This window comes from Gekko japonicus, unplaced genomic scaffold (genome assembly GCF_001447785.1).
Source record: "Gekko japonicus isolate JY-2015 unplaced genomic scaffold, Gekko_japonicus_V1.1 scaffold686, whole genome shotgun sequence".
In the NCBI taxonomy this organism is placed as follows: Eukaryota; Metazoa; Chordata; class Lepidosauria; order Squamata; family Gekkonidae; genus Gekko; species Gekko japonicus.
In genome coordinates, this window is record NW_015168671.1 from 701,336 (window position 1) to 721,760 (window position 20,425).

At 42.5% G+C, this 20,425-nt stretch overlaps 1 protein-coding gene across 2 annotated transcripts; it reads left to right on the forward strand.

Moving 5' to 3' along the window:
* The first annotated feature begins 3,666 nt into the window (after positions 1-3,666).
* KERA (keratocan) lies at positions 3,667-12,011 on the forward strand. 2 transcript variants are annotated; one of them, XM_015415349.1, is made up of 3 exons: positions 3,667-3,899; positions 5,375-6,267; positions 11,336-12,011. In XM_015415349.1, exons 1-3 carry the CDS (start codon positions 3,895-3,897, stop codon positions 11,500-11,502), a joined length of 1,065 nt encoding a protein of 354 aa, XP_015270835.1. In that variant the 5' UTR covers positions 3,667-3,894; the 3' UTR covers positions 11,503-12,011. The 2 variants fall into 2 exon arrangements, with proteins under 2 accessions (XP_015270835.1, XP_015270836.1); XM_015415350.1 differs by lacking the exon at positions 3,667-3,899 and adding an exon at positions 3,955-4,106.
* The last annotated feature ends 8,414 nt before the right edge of the window (positions 12,012-20,425 follow it).

The window sequence follows — 20,425 nt, forward strand, 5'->3', positions numbered from 1 at the left end:
AATAGTTTCTTAAGATGTGTTTTCATTATGTAGGGCCAAACTACAAGTTTGGGTTTTTTAAGAGGGTTTTTAACGGAACCTGGACCAAACTCAGGTTCCCCGCAGTCACACAGCAGCTGTGGGGAATGGTTAAAATGAAGGGGAGCCATCAGTGGTTTGGAATGCCAATGCAGCAAGAGGCGGGGCTCATCCCTCTCTCTTCAAGCCATTTTCCTGCACTGAAACAGCACTGCTGGGAGAGTATTTACCCATTTTTCCTTCACCGTGTGCTCTCCATTTTTGTTTATAAATACATATGTGTAATTTGGCCCTCAGCTGCCATCAACATTCAGGGTCTCCTAAATAGGGTTACCAGGTCTCCTGCTGATTGCTGCTGTTGGCCATTGCTGCTCCAAGCAGCATCAGGAGAAAAATTAAAACTGCTGGCATTCTCTGTGCTGGCAACCTCACACACCCCTAGGGTTGCCAGTTCCAGGTTGGGAAATACCTGGAGATTTTGTGGGTGGAGACTGAGGAGGGTAGGGTTTGGGGAGGGGTTTTAATGGGGTATAATGCCATACAGTCTATCTTCCAAAAGTAGCCAATATAATTTTCTCCAGGTGAACTGATCTCTGTGTCCTGGAGATCAGTTGAAGAAGCAGGAGATCTCCAGCTACTACCTGGCAACCCTACACACACCCTATAGCCCCAACCCCAACTTTTCTGATAGTTACTTGGCCTATGAGAGGGAGCATCAGGCAACTGACCCCCTCCAACTATAACTTATTCACAACTGCTCCCAACATTCCATGCCTCCTGAGCGTGATTTGTTTGATTCAAACCATTTTGAGCCCTCCCCCCCACATTTCTAGTTGCTTTTCTGCATACTTGGGAATCTTCCCTAGCAACTTCTAAGAAGTAACCTCAAACTTGTCTGAAGGTGATCTGGTTTTGCTCTTTATGTAATGAACACAAGCCACTTATTTTACTATGAGATACAAAATAAAAATAATAAAAATCACTAAAAACAAGAACATAACATTTTAAAAAATTCATAAAATCAAAAACAGCACACTATTAAGGTCAAGCCAACAATAAAACCCAGCATCCAAGAGAAGCAGATAAATCATCCAACACAGATAAAAATAAGAAAAAAGAATCAACCAGGAGCCTATGGAAAGGAAAGAGTTCACCTAGCACCTAAAACTAGACAAATTAGGCACCAAATCCATAAACAAGGTACCAAATCCATAAACAAGGAAAAACCACTGAGAAGGCCCTCCTTCTAGTTGCTACTCAATTCAGATGTGAAAGGAATGTCCCAAAGATATTAGCTGCTGGGCAGGAATATATGGGAGAAGACATTTGAAAAGCATCAGAAATATTATATTGGCCACACTAGATATATATGGACATATTTTTGCCTACAATAAGTGCCTTGAGCAGTAGACTACATTAGAGAGTATGTCTCTTTAGACGTGAATTTTGACACTGTGATTCTATATCAATGACATTGGAAAATTATGCTTTTGAATATTGTGTCAGTATGCAGTATGCAGTCCAAGCAAAGTATTCCTACGTAGAATTACGAGACTATGTGAATATTCCTTAGCACAATTACACATGCCTACCTTGATATGCAGAACTCCAGATTATGACGACACTAGGTTTGGATAATATGGATAATATGGTAGGAATGTAACGATTAGTAACAAAAGGATAAAACACAGAGAAAGTTAGGCATATTATAGCCCCATAGAAACTTGTCAATTTAACTATACATATACATAAGTATACATATATGTTCTATTGATTTCAACAGGAATAACCTGATCTTAACCATGTTGACCTGCAGGTAAATCATACTGACACAGGATTTACTGTCAAGTAAGGATACTTAGATATGCATTATAAAGTATGTATTGATGACTGTTTAGCATCACTCCATTTGACCTACTGACATTAGTGTACTGTGCTCACTGAGGATACAGCCAGCAATTTAGTCCCTGTGCACTGTGCCAGCACAAGACTGATTCTACCTCTACCTGTTTATGCTGCTGCTTTCTGAAACCCCTCAGTAAGGTCGCAGGCCCACTTACTAAGTATTACCATATCTTGGCAGACAGGTACACTAAATTAAAGTAGAGATGCTGGGAATTTCACTGTGAAAACTTCAGCTGTTGAGCTTAGTATTTAAAGGTGGCAATCAGATGTGACCCAATCATTTGGTCCTTTCAGTTCAGTCCATGAAACCATGAATTCCTGCTCAACTGATGTACATCTGGTTTCCCTGATGCACAAAGACACTGCTTATTCAAACCGACTGGTGGCTATTAGTGTCACTAAGGGATACTTAATTGAACACTGAAGGATGGGATTTTATTGAAACACAGTATTTATTGAAGACTGATTTAAATGTTTTGTGAGTGATCTAATTGTTTAAGCAATCACCTGCTGAATGGAGCAGTTATGCAGAAAGGATGGGACTGTGTGAGAATGTTATGCAGAACTCAGGCTGTGTGAGAATGTCCATGCACAAAAAGCCAATTGACCTGTACTTCATGGCTAGTAAGGAGTACAGTGAAACAACCTACTGAACACCCACAAACAGATCAATGAATTATCAAAGCAAACATAAAAAAAAAATCAGATCTCTGTTCACAGCTAGCAAACCGGATGTGATGTGAGCTGAACTGGTGGGTGTCAAGAATCCCTAATTTAACATTAAAACATTAAAAAGATTCTCTGTACTGCCACTGTAAACTGGCAACCTAGCTATTATGCTGCTCTGTCATCTTGGTGCTTGGGGGGGGGTCAACAGTGGGAGGGCTTCTAATGTCCTGGCCCCACTGGTGGACCTCCTGATGGCACTGGTATTTCTGTGTGATACAGAGTGTTGGACTGGATGGGCCTTTGGCCTGATCCAACATTGGCATCTCTTATGTTCTTATGTTCTTATTTTGTTTTGTTGCATTTGTGTGGGGTGTATTAATGCATTTGGTATGTTTAATCTTTTAAACTACTGATTGTTATTGTATTGTTCTAAGTGACTTTGAGGGGGCGTTTATAGGGAAAAGGCAAGATACAAAATCTCATAAACAAACACATTTCCTTTTAATATGGTGATTGAAATATTGTTAACAAAAACAATCAACTGATTTTAAAGGCAAAAATACTCTCAGTGTTGCCAGTCTGGCAATGCTTAACAGTAGTTCTTTTGAGTTTGATTTATTTTTATTTATTTTTTTGCAAGGGGGATAGTCACATGTGGAGCACACATGCATATTACTCTGGGTTGTAAAACTAGGCAGAAAACAATTGAACGCTGATCAGGAATGAAGAGGAAGGTTTGCACTATACTTGTATAAATACAGTTTTGAGCAGGTAGCAAAAATCAGTTCTAGGACCATGAGTAGAACAACCAGATAAAACTACTTTAGCAGAGAGAAAAAACTGGAAGCAGTCTGCCTTGCATTCCCTAATCAAGAAGCATATCTCTGAAAGCATTCCTACATCTGTTTTTTATCAGAGTCAAATAAAAGGTTTCCGCAGGAACAGATGGCACTAGTTTTAATTTGGTCTTTTTTAATTTAGATAGTAGAAACATAATTAATTGACCTTTGATTATAGATGCATTAATATCACCTGATTTCCCTAGTTCAGTCTATCCAGTCTTCTACAGTCTGAGCTCAGCATCTCTGGGAATGACCTTAAGGACTGTAGCTGCTTGATGTGAAATCCAGGATTTCCTACATTTTAGTGTATAGGTGCTGAAGTACGTTAGCTATTTTAAGGGTTAAAATTGTAGTCATTGATGCGTATATATTAGGCTGTATTCAGGCGTGTTGCCTGACTCAACCTCTTACAGTCTAACAACAGTGGCCAATAGAAAGAACAGAAGAGAATCCAAGAAAGATGAGGTAAGCTTGATTCTGTAGCATTGTCAAATTAGAAACAATGGAATATTAGGTTTCTTTGGTAGTGTGTCTCGGGGCTACTACTATATATTTTAGGTTTTATGCTGCTAATTTCCAGGAATTCAAACTACAAAAAAATGTTGAAAGGAGATATTTTATACTCAAACTATTTCTAACAGCCTCCAGAAATCAGCACTTAACCTGAACAAGGTAAACTCATTTTACTTACTCATTATAACAATTTTGAAAATATAGATACATAATAGCAAAATATTTCAAGTTATCTTCAATGTTTAAATTAAAGATAACCTTTCCCTCAACACTTAGTTTTTGTGTTCTTTTCTTTCTTTTCTCATTATTTCAAGCATTCTGCAGCAATTTTGTGGAGTGTTAATGACTTCTAAGACTTCAAGATTTTGGCACAGGATGTTTTACAGTGATCGCTACTATAATACAGCAATAGTTATACTAATATCTACTATAACTACTAAAATACTATTTTGTTAACAATACAAGATATTGGGTTTCCCTTTGTATTAGTGATCTGTCTCTGTGATTCTCTTTCAGTGTTAATGCTTTTAAGGGGTAATAATTAACTTTTTTCTTCAATTTGTGCTGCTGGTTGAAATTTTTCTTTAAAAGAAAGAAGGGAACAACTCATTATTTTATTAATTAAGGCAGGCATCAGAAAATGGGATATATATTTTTATTGTAATGTACATCCATTCTCTGTAAGAATTTGGCTTGCATATTAAGTTTTTAAAAGAATTATATACCCAATGGAAAATTTTAGCATGAGAATCAAGAATGGTTTTGGACAAAGAAACCTGAGTATGTGTCAAGCTGTAAAGTTTATGTCTGGACAGAATTTGCTTTATAAGCAACTTACAAATTTTTTTTAAGAGAGCAAACCATTTGGGGCACAGGGGGTAATTGAAAAAGTACATAGATAATTCAAACTAATTTCCCCAGAATTCTAGGAACATGACCGGCAAACAGCTGTTAAAATATTCTTTGATCCTTCCTTTGTGTGCAATGAGAACTGGGCCTAGGAAATCTGATCCAGATGCCCTTCTCATTTAGAAGTACAAAAGAACATGTGAGCTTTTTAAAAGGAGAACCAAAACAGCTGGACAGCTGTCAGTAAATGAAATCATATCAATCCTATTCTAATTGCATATGGAATATTTTGCATCGCAAGGTCAAAGGCCAGTTTAAAAGTGACAGAAAGCAGTGATTATATTTCTAGCTTCCTTGGACTGAAAGTAGACTTGGCTTATCTAATAAACAGTATATGACATACTCATGATGAGAGCTATATTTTGGGGGGAGTTCCCATTGTTTTTAAATACTGTCAGGCAGTATTAAATCCATTATAAAAATAGCTTTTCTCAGATTTCATTGATGTTTCATTGAAATCCTTATGGCTTTCAGAAACAAATGCTGGAGAAAGTATTCACTTTTCCCCTCTTTTTCAGGCAAACTATGAATGTAAAACTCTGTTCCTGCATTTTGGTAGTCCTCCTGGCCAATATTGTGTGGACTCGAAATATCAGACCAATATATGATCAAACCTCCTCATATGATTGGTCATTCTACAGCTTTGAGTGTCCACAACAATGTTTCTGTCCACCTGGCTTCCCAAGTGCGTTATACTGTGATAGTAGGGAACTTAAAGAAATACCCATCATCCCAGCAAGAATTTGGTATCTTTATCTCCAAAACAACCTAATCGAAACAATTAGAGGGGAATCCTTTGCAAATGCCACTCAACTAAAATGGATAAATTTGAGCAACAACAAGCTGACTAGCAATGGAATTGAAAAGGGTGTATTTGCCAGGTTGAAGAATCTCCTTTACTTGTTTCTTGAAGATAATGAGTTAGAAGAGGTGCCTGCTCCCCTGCCAGCAAGTTTGGAGCAGCTACGTTTGGCACGGAACAAAATCACCACAATCCCAGGAGAAGTCTTCAGCAATCTGGAAAACCTCACTATGCTAGATCTGCATCACAACAAACTTTTGGACAGTACTCTTTCAGATGCCACCTTTCAAGGATTAAGCAACCTCATCCAACTCAACATTGCTCAAAACTCACTCACTAGAATGCCACCAATCGTACCACCCAATGTAATGCAGCTGTTTTTGGATAATAACTCTATTGAAGCAATACCGGAGAACTACTTTAATGCAATGCTCAAACTGCTTTTCCTTCGCCTGAATAACAATAAATTAACTGATGAAGGTCTACCAGCTAAAGTCTTTAATATTTCATCTCTTCTTGACCTACAGCTATCTAACAATGAACTCACTAAGGTTCCAGCTATTGGTATTCACCTTGAGCATCTTCATCTTGATAACAACAGAATCAACAGTAAGTCTTAGCCTAAGAACAGTGAGAACCTTTTTCAATGAAATAACTTCATCTATTGGTTTCTGTTTACCACTATTTGGTGGCATACAAGGAAGAAAAGGGCAGCTTTTAAAAATACCTCACAAGCATATAAGCATGTTGATATCAGGAGAACTGACAAACTGGGCCAGCTTTTAGTTAATCAGAACCTAATGCATTAAAAAATATAGATGCCTTTGGCCTAAAAAATACGACAGCTCCACTATGTATACTAATGAAAAGCCTGTCAACATGATACTTGGGACAGAACCACTGGTTGAAGGGATCTCAACAGAAAAGAACCTGTCTTCTTGTACTACTGAATCCTGTTAATGGAAAGCAGGCTTTAGAGCCAGAACATTCATTGATTGCTCTATTTATATATCATATTTATATACCTCGCCCAAGTATGGTTGACAACTCTGGGTTTGCAAATTCCTGGAGATTTGGGGCAAAGCCTGGAAAGGGTGAAGTTTGGAAGAAGCTCAGCAGTAGGGATGCCAGTCCTCAGGTGGGGGCGGCAGGATCCCCCAATTTGAGGGGCTCCCCCCAGATGCTAGCCAGTTGTCTGCAGCCCCACGCACGCCTACCCCGTAAGCTGCAAATTTGTGGCTTGCAGGGGAGGCACACATGGCACCCACTATTTCCAAGCAGAGGCTGCCTGCTCCTGCCCCTGCAAGCTGCGAATTTGTGGCTTGTAGGGCAGGCACACATGGTCCTCGCTCTTTCCCCAACCATTTAAAGAGAAGGTTCCTTTAAACTGTTGGGGGAAAGTGGGGGGAATGTGTGAGGTGCTGTGTCCCCGACATGATGACATCACTCTACATGATGTCATTGTGCTGGGACACCCTCGTCCCTTCCCAGAATAGCCCCCAAATCCAGGGGAACTGGTCTCTGCAGTCTTGACTTTTGAAATCAACTGGAGGCTGCCAACCCTATGCCCAAGGCAGGTAACAACAATAAATACAACACTTATCTATTAGAATCATTACAGTACATCATTAAAACAGTCAATTAAGATAGATAAGCCAGCGCACACACCAGTAGCCTTCATGATGACCCATAAGTTCTTTTATTGAACTTTCTCTGACAGTCACCAGAAGGTCCCACGGCTGGGTGCCTGCTTCCTCACTTCCAGGAGGCTGTCCCATGGCAGCAGAGCAGCAACAGAAAAAGCCTGTGTCCAGACTATAGAACATCATAACCTTGAGAGTGAGGAGACTGGCTTGGATCCTGTACATTGTTTCTGCATGTATTTACATTATTCATTGTTGAGGCAGTCCTCTGCTCTGGAGCCCATTTCTCTTGTGTTAGTTACTTTGCAGCTAATTGACTGACATTGCTCTTGCATGGGAGTGCCTAGCTTCCAAGGAATAAATGTTCTGCTACAGAGGACTGCTTCTGCAATGGATAAAGGAAGCACAGGTAGAAATAACATAGAATCAAAGTGTCTGTTTCTACTTGGATGGCAATGCAGATAGAATGATGAGTGTTCATCTCAATGACTGGAAACACTGGGGTGTGAATTTAGTGGCAGAGACTGATGAAAGGGGATGAATACTGCTATTAAACCGGAAATGTTACTTGGACATACCTTAGGGCTAGAGTTTTATTTATTCAAAATATTCTGTGCTGCTTTTCCACCCAAATACAGTCCCCAAGGCTACACATTAAAAGACTTCAGCATTAAAAATATTTTAAATAAAGTACATATACAATAATTCAATAAAAACATATAAACATACATAACACCAAAAACTAGGAAGGAGGCGGATAACAGTTACTGGAAGCATGGCAAGCAGAACGACAAAGTCTTCAGCCACTGGCAGAAGATAACAATAGAGGGAGACAAACAAATCTCCCTCCGGAGAGTTGCCACCTGTTTAGTCATAGCTGGCAGGGGTACCCTAAGCAGGGCCTCCAAAGTGAATAGGGAGGTTATTATGGGAGAAGGCAGTCCTTAAGGTATGCTAAGGTCAATGGCTGACAACCACTGAGAGATAGGAGGGCAGAGACATGGAGGGCACTGGTGGAGCACATTGGTAGAGTGCTGCTGTAGGAATAACCAGAAACTCTATGGTAAAATTGAGTTTTCTCTGGAAGTAATGTCACGCCACATCTGATACCAGAAATGTTTTTAATGTGAAAAAATGATAGCAGGGCTTCTACCACCATAATGGGAGACCAAGCAACCCTGGAGCAGATACCAAAGGGTTCAAGGGATGCAAGGTGGTAATTTAATGGGCAGTGCTTATGAGGATTAGGCTATAGACCTAGTAAGGTCTTTGGCAAAGCCTTAGGGTTCAGCATGTGTTCCCAGAGCAAACATATGTTGTTCATTTGAGGTGCATAAGTATTTTTCATGCTTAAAAGTCCTCATGCTACCAAGCAAGAAATGCTTTAAAACAGGCCAACAGATCAACACCATAATCCAGTTTATCACAAGCATATAACAAGAGCAGCTGCAAATTATATATTCAGCCACTATATATTAATGTATTACAATTCATATCCTGCCCCTATCCACCATGAAATTCAAGACAGCAAATATAGGTTTCCCAGATTTCCCATGCAGGTACTGGCCATATCCAGTGCTTCTTAGCTTTAACATGATGGCTTCAACCAAACAGTTTTATGTAGCATATTGTTAAGGAATTGTGCATTTTGAAGGCATTTCACAGACAGGAAACACTGAGGTAGAGAATTCCTGGTCTCAAGGGCATTCAGTGATTCCATGGCAGAGAGCTGCAAAGCAGAAAATCTAAAATCAGCCAAGTCATATGCTATGAATCAAGTAAATATGTAACCCAGAACTCAAAACAAACACGGAGCAAATCACTCAAGAAAATGTGCCAGGGTAGTCAGGATTACAAATTATTTTAATATGCTTCATTTCAATTAATTAAAATATTTATCCATTGCACACAAACCCACACATCCTTCAAACATGCAGAGAACTATTCTCAACTAGGGCTTTCATATAGTCACAGAGAATCAGATCCTTTCAAAAAAAGAACCTCTGTCTCTCTGACTGTTGTGTGCACATGCATGCACACATAAACATGGACAACTGCTATAGTCGTCTACTGTTCCAAGTCCAGTCTCACTCAACTTTACTTGAGTAGGCTTGCACTAGTGGTTGGAAAGGCTAATTAGGAAGGTCAGCAGACCCGGTGGCAATGTTTCTCAGGTAGCTGTAGAATTGTCAACTCTGGGTTGGGAAATACCTGGAGACTTTGGGGGGTGGAGCCTGGTGAAGGAGGGGTTTGAGGAGGGGCAGGACTTCAGTGGGATATAATGCCATACAGTCCACTCTCCAAAGCAGCTGTTTCCTTCAGGGAAACTGATCTCTGTCACCTGGGGGACAGTTCAAATTCTGGGAGATTTCCAGGCCCCACCTGGAGGCTGGCAACTAGGGTTGCCAGGACTTACCATTGTTGCAGCGGGGGAGTCCTGGGCCCTCTCTGGGACATCCTCGGTGTGCGCATTAAGTGCGCATGCCGCAGTGACGTCACCCAGAAGTGACGACATCGTGTCGGGCACATCAGGGGCGGGGCCACTAGAGGGAAAACAATGTTTTCCCCTCAAATGATACCACATCCCCCTGCAACATGCCTGGTGCAATGATGTCACCTTCGGGTGACATCAACACACTGGGCACATCGCCACGATCCCAGCACTTTGGGGGTGGGGTTCCCCTGGCAGCTGGATCCAGGCTGGCGGGCAAGGGGCCCCCTGAGCAGGCAAACCCCCACCCCCCAAGGGGCCTTGCAACCCTACTGGCAATCCTAAGTAGCTGACTAAAGAGAGCAGAGTGGGCAGACCAGCACGACATATTTCCTTCATGCAATCTTCAGTTCTTACCATTCCTCCTCCTCTACCATCATTGATGCTGGTGCTAAACATGGAGGTAAGACAACATCTTACAATGGAAGGGGAGGCCCTGATGAAGGCCTGAGTGGGGGCAGGGCAGTGATTTCAGTGTCACCCACTGCTACCCCCAAGCACACACACACTGTCTGATGAGCAGTCACTCTTGCTGCTGTGCACATTTGTCAGTCATATGTAAAATCGAAACAGTAATCGATGGGAAACAAAGCAGAACATGTAAAACTGTCATTTCCTCTGAGACAACCATGTAGAGTCAGAACTTCCTACATGAGACAGGCTTGCAGGATTTTTTAAAGCTGGCCATCAAATTCTAGGGGCAAAAAAAAAAAAAAAGCTACCCACAGCAAAGATGTTGAGTATGAAAATGCCAAGGAACCTAAGGAACTGGAAGTACAGGGAACATGGGACATGAAACCTGAAGAGTAAGAAGTTTCTTGCTTGAAATGAGAAATGGGAAGACAAGGAAGGACCGGAGAGGGAGTCACAGACTGGAAGAAAAGTATAGAAGATAAGGGCTGCTTCCAGAGTGGGGATTTTTCTCGGCATGGAAAGCAGGAAACCCCTGTTTGCCACTTCTGCCCTTAAACAGATTTTCCCCTTTCCCTGATGAAGAGCTGCAGGAACACAGCTAAGCTGTTACAGAGCAGCTTGGTAGGGAAAGTGAGAGGAATGCAGGGGTTCCACATCATGGTGGGTCTTGGCAAAACTGCCAGCATGCCTACAGTTCTGCATCTGTGCAGTGGGGAAACTGGGAGGAGGAAGAGCAGTGGTAGCATCAAAGATCAGGAACAGAATGGGTGGGTGGCAATTCTGGGCAGTCCTGTGCCACTTGCTGCTACTATCATAGTGGGGCATGACCGCCCCCCAATATGGATGCAGTGAAGGAGTTGCAGAAAAGATGGACCAATAAGAAAAGAGACCCTGGGGAACAATACAAATGTTACACTTTCTCAGTACTGCATTGGTTTAATTCTGCCCTCTAATTGGTTGTTAAAAGGCACTAGGCACCAAAGCAGCCTAAGAGACTTGAACTCAGAAATGTGTCCAAATGCTGCTCAGTGGTCCTTAACCACTTGCTAATTTTTTTGAGTCAACTTAGTACAATGATCCTGTGCCTTGAATTCTCATGTCTTCCTTTTGTTTTGTTTTCTTTTTTTAGGTATTAATGGTACTCAAATCTGCCCGATTCCTGTTCCTGGAGATCATGTCTATGATATGGATCTGCCACGCCTCCGCTATCTCCGCTTGGATGGCAATGAAATTAAACCTCCAATTCCATTTGACCTCATGCTATGCTTCCGCCTCCTTCAGGCCATTGTTATTTAAAGATAGTGGTGTCACAGTTATTTTGTCACAAATTTAAAGAACAAGTTTTGCTGGCATGAAACTTGTTACACCTTCCCTATGTTGTTTGGGATTTTCATCTGATACTCATTTCCACATTATTATTTCCTTGAAAATCTCCTCCCTAGGGTTGCCAGATCTTACCAGTCTTCCAGCGGGGGGCTCCTGTGTCCATAGCCATAGTGTTTTGGCCAAAATGTTAGAGTGTAGACGCACACCATGCCTGGTGTGATGATGTCACTTCCAGATGACATCATTACACTGATGACACCATCAGGGGTGGGGCCAGTGGTGGATTGCAGCTCCTGAAATCAGGGGAAACCCCGCCCCGACCAGAAGTCTGGCAACCCTACTCCCCCCTTTATAGTTGTACCACTTCCTGTTCATTTTCAAAAAGGTTTACCAGTTGCAGCTGATATGCTCCATTTTATTGTCCTATAAATGTTATTCTATTAAAACAATACTTTTGCCAGACAAATGTATTTTCTGATTATCAGTTCCCTTAGAACCAGTTGAATCAAAGTTTTGCTGTCACTGTATTCTCTATAGAGTTTGACTTGTATATTCAGGAATAATGCATTCAAAATACATGATAAGTAGAATTTATAGATGTTTGTTTTGCTTTGTCCTTCCTTTACTGAAAAATAAAAATAAATAGACATTGCTATACCAAACATTGCTGTGTTTCATTGTGAAAATAAATACTAGCAATCTTTTTTTCCCTTTCTTCATCAATGGTCTTTAATGACTGCAATGCCTTCATTTTAGGCGTCTCAGGCTAATAATCTATAAACATACAATTAGGAAACTCAAGTAATGTTGAAAGTGGTATTTCATTAACAGTGACTGTTATACATTTCATTATCGTTGTATGTACATCTTTACCATTTTCTTAAATTAAAGAATGCGTTGGATCCAACACCAAATTTCTGCTTCCACAAAGACCACGGTAGCTGCTTATGTGAAGTCAACCTTCTTATATTCCCATTTGTGTTTCTTCTTGTGCAAGATCTTGTGCAACAAATTTCTGAGCACTATAATATATAGGGAGGAAAGTGTTAGGTGTTACACAAGATCGTGCACAAGTGGAACTGTGCTATGTCTGTTTTGGTTTCTGCTCCCACATCACTGGATCCAAGACAATATTTACAAAAAAAGTAGATCCAAAGTATATAAGTTTGGATGTTAATTGTTCATTTCTAGGTAAATAGTAGCTACTGTGATTTATTTTAAGGAAAACAAACTTTGGCCCCGGTCACACGGGCTGGATATCGGGGGGGGGGAGGCGTGGCTGTTTGCCCTGGAGCGAACTACCATGTGGCAGCCGGATCAAACATCCCGCCCAACGTCCCGCTGACATCCCGTGGTTGGGGGGAGGTGCCGATCATACCTCACTTCTGCGGCGTGGCAAAGAAGTGGCGCCACGGATGTTGTGTTGTTTTTTTTAACCCAAGTGTTCACATGCACCGTTGGGTCTTGTGCGCACCCATGGAGACGTGACCAAAAAAACCCACTTTTCACGACTTTTCACGACGGGACATGGGCGGGCGCCAGATGCCACGAGCTAACACAGGAAATGTGATCTGACGCCCGCCCTTGCCCCGCGGTTTCCAGAAACTAGTACCTCGGAGGTACTAGTTGTTTACAGCGCATCTTCAGAGTGAAGCCTCGGGTGAGCCACGGGAGCTCTATGCTTCCAAGATGTGGCAGTGAGATCGTGCCCGGAAAATCCGCCTATCTTCCGTCTCTCCAGCATGCCTAATGCTCCGTGTGACCGGGGCCTTTATATGGCAATGATATTATTAAATGAATGTGGATCTATGTTTATTTTTATCAGGTACCCAGTTCTGAGTTCAAAGCCATGTTTTTTTCTTCTGATAGCATGATTTATGCATTTTCCCCAGCCTCACACTGTGAATAGAAGAGTTAGCCTAACTTAGCTCATAAGGCCATTTCAGAAGTAACTAATGACCTGTCATCCAAAACCAGTTATGAGAAGGGAGGGGTATAAATCCTCTGGAAATTAGATTAAACCAAGTATATCAATCTCCCATGCCGTGCCTGGCTTTTTAATCTTTGAAGAGTGAGGAGGAAGAGCATCCAATGCATAAGAACTTCACAGTAGGACAACCCACTTTGTCAGATGCATATTGCTCTGGCCTACAGAATCTTACAATAAACCTGGACTCTTCCATACCAGATTTGGTCCAGCTTTGTGGCAGATGTGAAGTGGGTTTTTTCCTTGCTTCCTGAAAGCATCATGATACATATACTTTCCACTTTTACCCAGATTTCTTGTGATCATTTCAGACCTGCTTTACTACAGTCCTTTAGTCCTTTAGTTCTTTTATGTTCTTATGTTCTATGGCTTTGTCATAGAGTATCCAGCAATTACTAGAGTTACTGCTGCCACTTCCATGTTTTCCCTCAAAGTCTGGTGTAGTGGTTAAGAGCGCAGACTCTAATCTGGGAGAACCAGGTTTGATTCCCCACTCCTCCGCATGCAGCTGCTGGTGTGACCTTGGGTCAGTCATAAGTTCTTTCAGAGCTGTTCTCTCAAGGACAGTTCTCGAGAGAGCTCTCTCAGCCCCACCTATTTCACAGGGTGTCTGTTGTGGAGAGGGGAAGGGATTGTGAGCTGCTCTGAGATTCTTCAGGTAGTGAAGGGAGGGGTATAAATCCAATCTCTTCTTCTTCTCTTCAAAGTGTCATCATCACATCCATTACCCTATCATGCCCCCACCCCAGCCCTCCTTCTTGTTGCTCAGCCTGGCAACTCTACTGCATTTACAAGTATTGAACTGGTTTTATATAATTTATGAAGGAAGCCTACGAACCCAACACAAACAAAATGAGTAAAGACCAAAACAGTGTCTCAGTTTTTCTGTTCTGAAAAATTAATAGCAGAAATGGGGAGGGGCATTCAAACTACTTGAAAAGGAATATAGATAAAGTATATATTAGTATCTATCAAAACCACAGTACAAAGAGTATGTTAAAAATTAGAAATCAGATAATTAGTGAAGGGAGTCTTGGAGTTGAAGTTCTATTAATATTGAGCAACAAGATGAATGAAGAAATGGGTAGTATTATACCCATTTGTTCCTTATGCTCCAGATGCAAGAAATTTACACTAAACCAACTGTGCTCCTGGAAAGAATTAAATCATCTATCATTGGCAAGTGTAAAGGAAAAGTTTGCAAGACCTACATTTATTTAACAAAGTGTCTTGTATTTCAAGGAAGGAGAAAATAATTACTGGGGGGGGGGACCCTCACTGGAAGATTGTACATTCTTATTTAGAAGCATTGCATGCAGAGTATATACACACTTTATTTGAACAAATTTAGAGTCCAGTGACACCTTTAAGACCAACAAAGGTTTATTCAAGGTCTGAGCTTTCGTGTGCATGTGTACTTTTGAACTGTCACTAAAATGCACGTGTCAATGTAAGCCATTCCCTAATAGCATCAGAAGATACTGACACCTAATTTCACTATTTATACAGCTAAAATTTAACTGTATTAGACACTGGTATTAACACTGGTTTTTTTCAGTTCTTCAGTATAGTATTTTTTCTCACACACAGGTATGAAAATGGTTTCTCTGCTATACAGAGCTGAGAGATCGTGGCTTGCCTGTCCCTGAGAGGTCCTGATGCCGTGGAGCCAGTATGGTGAAGAGAGCTGACCTCCAGATGAGCGGACAAGAAAATATGCGAAAATAAACCCGGCAATAATCAAACTTATCTAAACAGTGAGTTAATCAAACCTCTGTATAAGTGAAGAAGTCTCGGCTTGCTAGATTGACTGGACAAAGAGCGGCATGTGGGAAAGGGTTGGAGATCCACACACCCCCTACAAAATGGAGTGGTCTCTAAGCGGTACAAAAAGGAAAGAAGGAACGAAACTAACTGCTCGAGACTTCATTTAAGTTTGAAAGCTATATTTTAAGCTTAAGAACGTGGAATTCAGAGAAACTTTAAAACTTTTCTTCACTGTAAACAAACGGCTGGGAGGGCGAGGAGAATGGCAGTGGAAAAGAAACTTCCACCAGGAAGTACTACACCAACGACTCCCAGTCAACCACAGGAAGCAACTGCAGACTTTCCCAATATGCTCACCACAGCACTGTGCCCTCTGCTGGACCAGATGTCTACAATTAATACCAAGCTGGATTCCGTCCAAAAGCAACTTACCCAAATGGAAAAAAAGAGCCAATAAGACAGATAAAAGGATCAAGAAAGACGAAACAAGGACTATTGATATTAAGCAACAACTAAAAGAAGTTAAGAAGGAAAGAAATACGGATAAAAATCAACTACTTCAACTTCAGCTTGATAAATCTATGCATGTTCTATGCTTCCAAGGAGTTTCTGAACAGAAGGGAGAAGACATAAAAACAATGATAAGTGGAGCGCTAGCTTCAATTTCAGACCTTAAACAGGAAAATCTACAAAGTGACATGGACTTGGCATACCGTACTTACCCTGATTTTATAAGAAAAAATAAACTTCCTGGTGAAATTTACATTAAATTCTCAAAGAGAACAATGAGAGACAATGTTTTAAAAGCTACTATGGGGAATACACTTAAAATTAATGAAGAAGAAATTAAAATTCTGAAAGACATTCAATTTGAGATCCGGAAACGAAGATGACAGTATAAAGACTTAATTCTTTTCCTACAAGACAAAGCAATAACCTACAGATGGAGCTTCCCAGAAGGAATCGTTAAAATTGACTCTGTCCAAAAGGCCAAAAACTTTTTGAAAAAACAACTGGGCATAGATAAAGATGAGGACCCTAATCTGGAAGAAGGAGAGGAACCCAGTGAGGAAGGATCGGTTCCAGCAGTTCAATGTCAGAGTCTGAGAAAGGAGAAGCAGTTCCCAAAACTTCAAAAGTGAAGAAGAAGAAGCCCAAGAGATAAACGTGTTTTTTCTCTCTGGATTACAATATTACTTGATTTAAGCGTAATTAAGCTTTAATCAATAGAAGTTTGATCTCTCTGATTTTATAATTCTGTTTATCATAATATCAATATTATTGCAGGAGTGATGTATGCATTTGTCAGCTTAGAAATATTCTTGTCATGAGTTAATGATAGGTTTTTCCCCTGTACCTTTAGAATGTAGGATATAGTTTATAAAATCAATAAAATATTATTAAAAAAAGAAATTAATTCCCTTAAAAATCAGTTAGGACTCCAACAAACCCTAATTGCCTCAATTCATTCCGAGACACTCCTCAGGTTGGCTCTTTGGGAGTCCCTGCCAGAGGATGCAACTCCCAAAGCCCCCGACAATCCTGATTGGGGAAACGCAGTTTCCCTGCACCTGGTTAAAAATAAATTCATAGAGATGTGAGCCAATAATGGCCACACAGTGCTGGCCCCAGGTTTTTCCCCCCACTAGGTGAGGATACCTTCTGGTGTCCCCCGATGTGCCCACTAATTTCTGGAGCCCCCCTTCTGGCGCAGCGCCCCCCCAAAGCTGGGGGATGCTGCCAAAGTCATCTAGAGCGGTGGCAGCAGTGGTTCCTCCTCGAATAAGGGATGCAGGCACAAGCCGCCAATTGCCATGGCCAGGGAGGAAAGCTTCAGTGCATGGGAAGTGAAATGCTGGTCTCTGCACAAAGACAGGAAGGGGGTGTCATAAAGGAGAAAAGAATGGGCAGGGGGAAGGGCGGCCCCAAGTAGCTTTGGGTGCAGATTGTGGTCTGGGCAGCCTCCAAAGATGGTTTCGAAAGAAGAGCGGAGCAAGTGCTGCTGCCAGGCACCAAGAAAGGAGGCAGTGCCTGGACAAGGACAAAGGCTTGCATGGGAGAGGTGGGCTCTGCCGCCATCGAGGGGAAGGCTGGGGTAGGGCGCTGGAGCCACAGTGGGTGGGCTGAGGGGGCAAGTGGCAGCCAGGCTGGAGGAGCCACTGGCAAGGGGAGGCACTCGCTGTTCGCCGCGCTGCTCCAGCCGTGTGCCCTGGCTGATCTGCGACAAGTTGCCTCAACTTCTCAGCTGAGGACTTGCTGCACCACGAGGGAAGGGAGGGGGGGGGAAGGCGGGCGGCAGGCAGGCCAGAACGGTGCCCTCATCAAGCCAGTGCCATAGGCAACTGCCTAAATTTTGTCTATGATGGGCTGGCCCTGTGGCGACGTGCAACTCCAAGAGATCCAGGAGATCCTCTGGAAGGCCACCAAGCGAAAGCTATTGCTGACCAGCTGGACCCCTTAACAGGGACACTGGTATTACATGGCTAACCACAGTCTTCCATTGTCACCCCACTGAGACTGGAGAAGACTTGACCCAGGTAGCAAGGCTTTGTGCATATGGTGTGGATGCCCCAGCCATCAAGACAGGCGTAGCAGTCAGGGACCTCAGTTCCCTTGACATGATCAAGTGGGGGAGGGTAATAGTGCAGCTCATTTGGTCTGGCCAAACCACAGACATGCCTGTATGTCATGGAGTGCTAGGCTCCAGGCAAAAATCCAGAGGAATATGTGGCTTGGAAAAAGCTCCTTGCCACCATTGCAGAGAGGGTCACCTCTAGTCAGGGCACATGTGATGTTGAGGATGATGACTTTAAGAGTGTGCTTTATGATGGCCTCAATTCACAAACAAAATCACATTAGATCCTGAAAAGTACTGGGTTCGACGCATGGAGGACTCGGACAACGACATGCTGTAGCACACGTTTATTGTACTTCACATAGACAAAGACTAACTCTAATGGCCAACAGGGCCAACTATATACATATCCACCAGCAACCCCCCCACTCTCATTGGAGGGTTTGAATGTCCCGCCAAGGTGGCTATTGGTTGGGGCTGGGGAATCCAGGATCCGAAGTTTCCTTTGTTTTCGGATCCAAGCTCTGGCCTGTCCGCGGACCCCTGGAGGCGGTCCACATACATAACAGATCCATTAGAACCCACCAACACCTCATGGACTGAATTAGCAGGTAGGATTAGGAAGGTGGCAGACCTTCTCTGGGAAAAGCCCTTAAGGCACCAGCAAATAGCTCCTGCAGAAACCCAGACTCTAGATATCCTGAGCCCATCCAGATGGTTACTTATGCCAATAATGGGCCCCATTCCCAGTACAGGAATGATGGGAGTAACCATGCATGCTGGAATTGAGAATGGAAGGGAAATTGAGGAGGCAGCAGAAAGTGGAAGGACCAATGCAATTGTCCTGGTTCTGACCCTTCTTACCATTGCCATGATGATCCAAAATCTGCCCCAAAATACCACCCCAGGAATGGAAATCAGAATAGGCCACCAGCTCCACTGTCCTCTAGGGCAGTTTCTTTAGCAAGAGCATCTGCCCAATCGGTCCAAATGCAAACAAACATCTGTTGCATTTTTCTGATGTCCTTTTACATGAATGACCTAGATGGGGTCTTTCCTGAACAGAACAGCAAAATGCCTTTGCTGAATTAAAACGCAGCTTAGCACAAGCTTTAGCACACCCTGACATGGCCAATCCTTGCTACATTCAGTTAACCACCTCCAAGCAAAGCACCGGAGATATGTTCACTCAGCAGTAATCAGGCTCCCAGAGAATCGTAGTTTATGTGTTCATAAACCTGAGTCTCATAGAGTCAAAGTTCAGCCCCTGCGAAAAAGTCTGTCCAGGTTTAGTATGGAGTCTCACTCATTGGGAATTCATCATTGGAGGTGCCAAGGTAATAGTCCAGACCTTGCATACTCCTCTTAAGTACATCTTGGCAGGCAAATTCAGAATGGGCAAGTCTCCAATGCATGCATTGTGCACTGGACCTTAGCTCTTGTTAATTGTGGGGTGGAATTCAAACAGGAACAGAAAGAGCCTCCTGCCCCCTACAATCTCACAGTCACAGAAGAACAGTACGGATGTCCTCTTCCCCCAGTGCAGCATGTCCAGTGGCCTGCAGTATGGGGAGCGCCTTTAGCGGAAGCACAGCTACAGGACTTTGCTGGTTCTGCGATGGCTCATATTTCCATGTTACCAGCACCCCCAAAACAGGCTATGGAGTAATCCGTGTGATCAACTCCTATACCCTCAAAGGCACAGCTCACCCTCATTCCAGTCAAGCTGCAGAACTAGAAGCCCTCCAGGCTATCTTAGAGTTTGAGAACTTGACTGTTCCCTTGCCACTTGTACAGACTCAGACTGGGCTGCAAAAGCAGCCACTGTTTGGCTCCCTGTATAGTTAGCCAATGCTGCAAAACCTCAGACACTGCATAGCCGCTGATAATAACTGAGCTGTGGAATTCTACGCCAACTTGAGTCTCTGAGTTGACTTTGAGGGAAGAACTATGTAGAGTGCACTACAGTAGTCTAGTCTCAGTGTTACTGTGGCATAAATCCACATAGCCAGATCGGCCAAGTTAAGGTAGAGGGCCATCTTCCATACTAAACTTAGTTGGAAGAAAGCACTTTTGGGTGGCAGCATTAACTTGCTTCTCCAGCAGACATGTTGGGTCCATTATAATCCCACCTTGAAGAACCTATTTGGGTGTAAATGTGACATAGGAATGTTTTAAATAAATTCAAAATAAGACTGAGGACCACACTGAAAGTGGGAAACACGATGCTCTTCAGGCTTCCCAGCCAGCATTACCTCTGTCATGTCAGGGTTCAGTTTCAATTGGCCATGAGATTTGGCTGGTTGGTTTCTCTGCTTATGCAACTAGTTTATCAGGGCACCATGTACACAAGCGCTAACTGAGGGGAGACAAACTTCAGCCCTCAGCGGGGCTTCTGGAATTCAGCAGAAGCAGAACCAAAGTCCCTTTGAGAAAAAGGTTTTGGGCATTCTCTGTGTTCATGACAATTCTATCAAACCAGTCCAAGATTTCATCACCCTATAAGAATTGTACAATGGCCTTACTCTGAAGCAATTTCATGGCATTTTAATTATCATACTGCA

Bases quoted from the DNA above. Each gene is read 5' to 3' on its own strand.
- KERA (XM_015415349.1), top strand. The intron at 6,268-11,335 runs GTAAGTCTTAGC...TTCTTTTTTTAG, and splicing joins TGATAACAACAGAATCAACA to GTATTAATGGTACTCAAATC.